This window comes from Olea europaea, unplaced genomic scaffold (genome assembly GCF_002742605.1).
Source record: "Olea europaea var. sylvestris unplaced genomic scaffold, O_europaea_v1 scaffold2915, whole genome shotgun sequence".
NCBI lineage: Eukaryota > Viridiplantae > Streptophyta > Magnoliopsida > Lamiales > Oleaceae > Olea > Olea europaea.
The window spans coordinates 31,750-40,809 of NW_019247727.1; the positions used below are offsets into that span (position 1 = coordinate 31,750).

Consider the following 9,060-nt stretch of genomic DNA (forward strand, 5'->3'; position numbering starts at 1 on the left):
TCCTTCTTAAAGTTTGAAGACGGCAAGTACGTACCTTGTCACTGTCGTGAAACTCCTTCAGTTTATCCCAAGTTTCTTTTGCCGTTTGGGCTCCCATGATTCTTGGAAAATAAGTGCCCGTCAAGCTCATTTGTAGAGCAAATAGTGCTAGAGAATCGCTTTAAGTTTCTTCTTTTGTGCGGTAGTAGAGTGAAAATGTCATCTGGGTTAATATACTCATCATTGACGACATCTCATAAATTTTGCGCACAAAAGTAGGCCTTCATTTTGATGGACCAAAATTCATAGTTGTCTACATTAAATGTTGGAATAGGGATGGATGAACGGAAAGCGTCTGCCATAATATTTGATTACGTCCAATGAACGTGGCTCGATAACATTGATAATTTTTCCTGTAGTGATGAGATTAGATTAGATGGTTTAATATGTTTTGTATGTGATAATTTTGGAGATAGAAAATAGTTGGCCTTTTGTTGGAAGTTAGTAGTATGGAAATTTTGATAGAAAGTAATTTAGTAGACAAAGTCGGTAGGAGAAATGAACTTTATTAGAATGACAATGGTTTTTGCTTACATACAAATGAGAGACTCATGCCCTATTTATAGGCCATAGCTTACATATGATTTCTTCTAGATAATTCTACTTATGTCTACAAATTACACAAACTTTCTTGGTGTCCAAGTTTCTCCAGTAAATTCTAGATAATTCTGATTTTTTATTATTCTTGCTTGCTAAGCAATTCTTGGATATTCTTCCCAAGCAATTTTAGAATCTTGTAGAAATTCATAAAATATGCATCAACCATCAATAACTGGATATGACACCACTCCTTGTGCTTTTCTATCACGATAGTGGTAATGCAGGTCAGCTTCCAATTGAGTATTCAAATCTTAGATCACATCGTTTACTCAGTTTCTAAATTTAAAGAGATCAAGGTATGAAATTCTTGGACCTGATTGGTACATTATTACTCTCTACTTTTGGAAAAAAGCTGGAAATTCGTGATGGCTCAGTAGGGTGCTAATGAAAGCCACATGAAATTCCTGGAAAGAAAACTGCTTTTAGAGCTAATTTACTGATATGTGGTCTCCTATTTTCCTATTTTCTTTCCATCAAAGGCACAGTTATTTCTCTTCTCTTAATAAAATGAAGTTTGTTGTAACCAGTGGAAAGTGGGAAGAATTATTTCTAACGCCATCTGCAATTTCTAGCAATAAATTCTTCTAGTCTTTTTAGCCGTACTTTACTCTCAATTTCTAGAAAATCAGTTAAGGTGATGATGATTTGTGTGTTCCATTCTGGATTTCATCTACTCGACCTTGCAGTCTTAGCTTTTAAAAGACACATTTGAAATTCAGCTATAAGCATAAAATACTTGCGATAAGAATTGATAATCAATTGTTTTATATATATTGTACATTTGTAACACATTGATTTATTATAATATTAGGTGTATTTGTACGCACAAAAGATTTTAATTGAAGGGTGCGTTTGATTACAAGCATGGAAATAAAATAAATTCTAGGTAATTCAATTACCTAGAATTTATTTATATGAAAATTGTTAATTAAATGTATTTGATTGATTTAATTTTCAATTTAGAAAATATTATACTTGTCCATTTTTATTGGTGAGTTAATGAGAGAGGGTGGATAAATAAGAGAGAGAAAGAGTGAGTGTATTCCGTGGAAAATAAAATCCTACTCTTTTTAAAGAAAATATTTTTCTTGATTTTGGGGAAAATATGATCACGTGATCAAGAGTGGGAAAAAATTTTCCACAGAGAAAAAATTGACAATTAAACAGCATAAAAGTAGGATTTTGGATGGAAAAAACACATTTTCCATAAAAAAAAAAATATAGGCAATCAAACGCACTCGAAAATTGGACATTACCTTGTCCATTTTCACTACAAAGAACACTAAACAACGTAAGATATGAACAATAAGCAACTAACCTGGCGTCCAAAGCACCTTGCGTTTTCGAGGTGCTTCAAATTTCAAAATGAAGGTTTGATAGAGATATATTTGGATGAAACAAGCATTTGGGCAACATGTGGGACTAATGTACATCAAAACGGCATTTCAGTTCGAATTTTCACTAAATGGCTATTTCTTTCCAGATGTCACTGTACTTGTATTTGATGTAGATTAGAATCAAATTAAAAATTTAAGTTAAAATCAACAATTTATTTTAACCATCCATTTTTTCAAATGTATCTATGAAAATGGGTATTTTGTCTAATTCAATATGTCTCTTTTTCTTTATACGTTACGTTACCCCTATTTGGACATGATCATCTATGTAATTAATTTTGATGTGAGAGAGAGAGAGAGAGAATCATCTTTGTCGAATTACTATATTATTCAAAGGAGATGGGAATTGGCAAGTGGGCAAGACTTCGCCAATGAAGAGACGGATTAGCAAAAGTTAAAACACCCATTATTCTGGTCTATTTGACCAACTATATTACTACAAAATTCAAATCCCACTAAAAAAATTGAATTGTCATCATAATCTGGATAACTTCAAGTCCTACAAAATAGTTGATTTGTTATCCTATTCTGGATTTGGATTGAATGAACATTCCGCCATTTATTATCCTTAAAATTGATAACTATTTCTAACGTAAAACTTCAGTGATAGATCACTTTTGATAAACTAATTAGATAGAACACACCGCATAATCGACATTGTATTGCATATTTCTAATCGATCAACTTCATTCTAATGTACGCTACATATTCTTTGACTTTTCACAAGTCAATAGAAACGTCTTATCATTTAATTTTAGACTCGTTAATCTACTCCAGCGAACCAATCGAACGTATGGTTGCAAAAGAGTTCTCGGACAAACAAAGTAGTTCCTCCAAATATTCAGAACCCAAGTCCTCCAAAACCACGAAGTTTTCCAGCCTTGGCTCCTTCTCTTTCTTCTTCTTGTTACTCACTGCTTTCCTCTTCATGGAGTGTCTTTTCTTCAACGCCAACACCGGCGAACGTCCGACCTCGAAATCATACTTCATCTCTTTCAGAGATTCGTAAACAACGTCGGTCGAAAAGTTGAGCACCGCAGTCGACCCTCGCATGGCTAATGCCGCTTGATCATAAGCCAAGGCTGCTGCTTCTGCAGTATCAAAAGTTCCCAACCAAACTCTCTCGCTATTCCTCGTAGAATCCCTTATCTCAGCGGCGTACTTTCCCCATGGTCTCCGGCGTACACCTCTGTACATTACTTCCTTCTCCGGCGAGTACTGCATTTGATTAGTTCTTTCCGATGAGGAATCGACACCCCCGGCTTCTGCTAATACTCCATAGAGCACCATCTCTTCGGAGTCATTCTCATTGAAAGGAAGATGTTGGGCTTGTGAATGATGCATTGGGAATGGCGGAAGCTGATTTTCTGTGTTCAAAGAGTAATATAAGAATGAAGAATCCATGACTGAATTTTTCGAAGGTACTACTCTTTATAAGAGGGTTTGAGGTTTGAATTCTTGAGTTTTACTTTGATTTTCTGCTTCTTACTTAATAAGTGGTCTTTGATCGTTAGAAAATCTAATAACTTATAAACTGCTAGAACTTTGACTACATATATATAGAGCCCGATAGGGATATTATAGTAAAAAAACACAAATTTCATGCATATAAATGTAAATTTGGTGCAGCCCCCATAATTGCACGAGGGTCAAAAGATTTTGTGGACATGGCGACCAGGTCACACGATATTTCATGGTGATGTCAGCATATGATGTCACTGTAATGGGTCCACTTGGCACTATGGGACTTTGCACGAGTCTATGGGCCCATAACTGATTAAGAACTACATGAATTCCAAGAAATGGTAAGTGGTCGGTGAAAAATTATCCCATGGACTAGTTTGATTTTCGAAAATGATCGTAAGACCATTTGACCGTATAATGGCCACAATTATGCCAATTTGATGGTCAAAAGTTTCTTTTTTCAATTTTTTTTGGGGTTATGATTGTGATAATGAAAGTCTAGCACAACCTTGAATATTGTGCTAAGATAATTACGTTATGTAATATTTCTATATCGACTACTATCAAGTACATAATTTTTATTTATTGTAAAATAGTGTCCATTGGAAGCAAAATTATTTCAAAAACTTGAAAGCTTTTTATTATAATTAAAGGAGAATGATGTGGTAAATCTTCGTTTAGATTGGGATTGCAAGCCCAATGAAACTAAATAGCATTACTCTATTTATAATCTTCGAAGTTTGTGCTTGTATTGAATTTACCTTGCGACCAAATTTAAAGCTTCTTGTTCAATAGTTCTTAATTGAGTTCACCAAGTTCAATTAGAATTACTATGAGGAAAAAAGTTCATTTATCATGAAAGGGGTAATTGGTACAAAACGTCCTTACATTACAAGTGTACTGTGGAAAACGTCCATAACTTGCATTTTTTGGTATTTTCGTCCTTACCTTCCACCTTTATTTGCGCTGAATGTCCCTTTCATCCATTTTTGACAATTTTACTCTCATATTCAAATAAAACAAAAAGAAAAGAAAAGAAAAAGGGAGAACTAATTGCAACCATGACACTCTCTTCGAAAAATATAGAGGAAAAGTATAGGTACACTCTTTTTTCTGTTTATATCTTATTAGAGAATCTTCAGGTGCAAACTCTTTACTTCAGTGTTGAGTTAAGTAACAAGAAGAGTTCCTATTAAAGAATCTTCCCTAAAGAATGGTGTTGCTAAAAGTAGGGAGCATGCCACTATGGGTAGGTTTAGGTGCTGTAGTTTAGGTAGAAACTGGCTTCAACCAGCAACAGTTGATCATTCTTGGAGTGGTAAATGATATTGGGGAGTTCCTGACTTATTGGGTTGTAAGTTCTTAACCATTCTTCAACCAGGCACACTGTTCATTCCCAGTCTTATTGAGTTATAAGTTCTGCATTTTCCCCTCTCTTAAGAATTGAGATTCTATTTATGGTAAAACAATTTTATTGGAGCGGAGTATGTCAAAGCCAATTGTTCCATGGTGGCAAGAAGCACTGTAGGTGGTGGTGAAGCCAGCATGAAAGTGGCTTCATGATTGCAATATATAATTTTTTTGAAAATTTGTAACTCATTTGTAATTTTTTAAAAATTTGGGACCATGATTGCAATTATTCTCTATTTTTTCTTTTCTTTTCTTTTTGTTTTATTTGTATAGGAAGGTAAAATTGTCAAAAAATAAATAAAAAAGATGTTCAACGTAAAGAAAGGTGGAAGATAGGGGTGCAAATGTCAAAAAATGAAAGGTAAAGATGTTTTTCATAATAAACTTGAAAGGTAGGGATGTTTTGTGCCAAATGCTGATTACCCATTATGAAAGATATAAAATCAGACTCGACTAGTTAGGAAGAAAGCTGGGTAACGACCAAAATTCAATTAGGTTATATGGAAAAAAAAAAAAGAAAAAAGAAAAAAGGAAGGTAAAATCCATTATAAAAATCTTAGAACTAATCATTTCACCAGAAACAAAGTGAACGAGAATATATTTTATTCACTCAGTTTTTAAAAGGGAAAAAAATATTTATTTAGAGCCTGTTTGAACCACATTATTCCAAAAAAATACATTTTTAAATAGTGATTTGACATCATTTCAATTACACATTCTTCAATAAAATAATATTACACGCAGATAAAAAAAAATTTCCTTATTTTTTAACCACACATTTCCCATCAATACATTATTCAAAAATGTATTATTACCAAAATAATGTGGCTCAAACACCCCCTTAATTATTTCATAATCAGTAACACTCTATATTGAATTCTTTGACCTCTGAATTGAACCTTTGACCTTTCGAAATCAATGTTTTGCTTGCATATATCAATCCATATTCATTCATATTTTACAACCTCATATTTTAGGTTGATTATAATTGTGACAAGTAAAAGTAATTGTCTCGTGATGTTATATTTTCCAGTCTTTAAGAGAGTCCAACACATTTTAATATCAAAATCTTGCCTTATTATTTCCCTCTTTGCATTACCCGTCAATTATATAATCCTTGACCTTCTGATGGTTGTAACAAAGCCACAGCTACCTACTGCCTTATTTATTCAAAACTAAAGTCCTAATAATAAATCCAAACAGACCGTCGCCACATTTGCAAATTTTCATGTTTTTTTTTATTGGTTCAAGTTTGATTTATTTAGAAAGTAGATACGTGGTGGTGCATGAACCAGATAATACGATAATTAAAAGGAATAATTGCAGCACGATCCCAAACCTTTCAAGTATTTACAAATTTTACTTTAACCTTTCATTTGTTGCACCCATGGTTCCAAACCTTTTGACGACTTGTTACATGTACATCAAAGCTTCACATAATGGATTACATATTGCTACATGTTACTTTATCATTTGTTAGCTTAAAATATAGTTAACTTTTTTATCAAATCTTTTCCTTCTACATCATTTTTGTAATCCTTTATGTACTATTTTTATGTACAAGTAGTATAATTCACCTTTCAAATACGTATGGTTGGAAGACAAATGGATAGTTTCCATTCATTTGATTGTTAGTTGATCAAAATAGTGAATTTTGATATATTTTGACCAAATTTTAAAAGGGTCAAATGGTGTGTATACACACACACACACAAACACAACTATAATAATTAAATAAAAAAACAAAAATCAAAACCACCCACTCATCTTCATCCTCCCCACCCTAATCTAACCTCTTGCCCCAAAATAATAATCATTGCCACTGCCATCGTCACCCACCCAATGTCGACACCACCACCGCCTCAAACTAATCCCTTTCATCTAAACCCTAGTTCTTGCTCTCATTGATGAAAATAGTTTTAATGTGGAAATTGAGGAGATGGAGATGGAAATTAGAAGATTGACTTTGAGATTAGGGGCTTTGAAAGCACACCCTTTTCCATGGAAAATGGAAAATCAATACCATTTTTCAACTTTTGTAGTATTTGATAGGTGAAATTTTCTATGGAAAATGAATTTCACCTTTTTTTGGGCGCATCAGCATTTTCTTTGAAAACCTTGAAATGGTGAGATTTGGAATTCTTGGTTACTATAACAATTTTTTAATTTTTTTCTATTATTTTTATTTTTATTTTTTTGGCAATGGAAATAAGTTCTAAGAATTATTGTAAAAAAAAAATTTCCCTTTAACTGACAATTTTCATATAAAATAAAGTCAAACGAACACTAAAAGATAGATGATTTTCTTTTTTTTTTTTTTTTTTTTGGCAAGGAAACAAATTTTATACCCAATACCAGTAAATTCTATCTTTTTAATTGACAATTTTAATGTAAAACAAAGCCAAACGAACATCAAAAGATAGATGATTTTCTTTTTTTTTTTTTTTTTTTTTTGTTGGCAAGGAAACAAATTTTATACCCAATACCAGTAAATTCTATCTTTTTAATTGACAATTTTAATGTAAAACAAAGCCAAACGAACATAAACAAACACTTTTATTTCAACATTTTTCACGTGAAAAAGTATACCAATCAAATACAATAATTTACAATTCTCAAGAAAATAATTTTTAGGCAATTCAATTCCCTTGAATTCGTTTTCAATTCAATTTAATCCTATCTTTGCAATCGAAAGGATCCTTAGTTTAAGACAATGGTGCTGCTGGCGTTGAGTGGGTGGTGGTGGTTTGGCTTTGATTTTGATTTTGGGGTGAGTGGGGAAGAAGATCGATGGATAGTTTTGATTATGATTTTTGTTCTTTTTTTTTTCCTTTTTTTTTCCCTCTTTTGCAACCATAATTGTGTTTTTTGTGAAAAAATATAAATTTATCATTTTACCCTTAAAAAATTGGTCAAAATGTCAAAATCTACTATTTTGACCAACTAACAGTCTCCAACCATACATATTTGAAAGGTTTAGGACCACATTTGTAACAAACGAAAAGTTAAGATAAAATTTGCAAAATTAGAAAATTTGGTGCGATAACTGCAGTTATCCCTATTTAATAAAGATTTGTTTTGTCCACATAAAAACATTTCTAGACCTAATAAAGGAAAAGGAACTAATTTTGTATGTGTCTCTATTCTGTATTGTAGTTGTTGACTATGAATAGTATTATTCATTTAAAGTAATGATATTTATATTCAATGACTACAATAGTCATCTTATATTTAATACCTGTTATTTATTTTCAATGACTACAATTTTATACTTTTATTTTAGACAATAGAATTACAAGAAATTAATGTCTCAAATAAAAAACTGTTACATATAAATAATATAATGACATTGTAGTCGTTGACTATAAATATTATTATTCATATAAGTATAAAATTTGTTCTAATGATATATTGGTCACATATTATTAAACAAGATGAACAAAATATAATAGACAAAATTTAAAAAGGAAAAAAAAATCCTTAACTAATTTATTTAAATATCAACAAAGTAGTTATAGACTTATTTGCTTCTAGACCTAATAAAGGTTAAATATTTTACTTACTTTTTGGAAATTTGGTAAAAGAAAAATTATCCTGCCTTAAAATAAAATTTTCTATTCCCAATATTTAGTTCCATTTTTTATCATTCTTAAATATAATTCATAAACGTTGATTTTCACACGTGAGATACAAAAGCTATTTTTCTAAGGGTGGCAAAGCACTAAGCATCTAATCGATCTTTCTATCTTTTTCATTTTTTTTTTCAATTTTAAATTTCAAAATAAAAATCCATTCTTTTTCGCATACGATCTTGAATTGTGCAAAAATCTACAATTCATGCTTTTGTACAAATCAACGAGTTTCTATTTCGTGCTACTCGGGAAAAAAAATTAACTCGAAGTTGCGATATGATCTAGCAAATCACAAAAGAATAATAGAGTCAATTACAAATATATTAAAAACAATTCTTAGTTTATTAGTGTTATAAAAACTAAAGTCTCTTCTTATCCTTCCTTTTTCTTTTTATATATTTTTTTGGTATTATGTGTTCCTTTTTTTTCACGCTGATTTTATCAATGAATTGTGATATCCTCTATCATAAAAAAATTAAAAAAAAAAAAAAAAATATATATATATATATATATATATA

At 31.3% G+C, this 9,060-nt stretch overlaps 1 protein-coding gene across 1 annotated transcript; it reads right to left on the reverse strand.

Moving 5' to 3' along the window:
• Positions 1-2,665: 2,665 nt before the first annotated feature.
• Positions 2,666-3,547, reverse strand: LOC111384452 (ethylene-responsive transcription factor 1B-like). The gene has a single exon (XM_023008728.1). The coding sequence runs from the start codon at positions 3,438-3,440 to the stop codon at positions 2,805-2,807; it is 636 nt and encodes a 211-aa protein (XP_022864496.1). The 5' UTR covers positions 3,441-3,547; the 3' UTR covers positions 2,666-2,804.
• Between the last annotated feature and the right edge of the window lie 5,513 nt (positions 3,548-9,060).

Bases quoted from the DNA above. Each gene is read 5' to 3' on its own strand.
- LOC111384452 (XM_023008728.1), bottom strand. From the start codon at position 3,440: ATGGATTCTTCATTCTTATATTACTCTTTGAACACAGAAAATCAGCTT.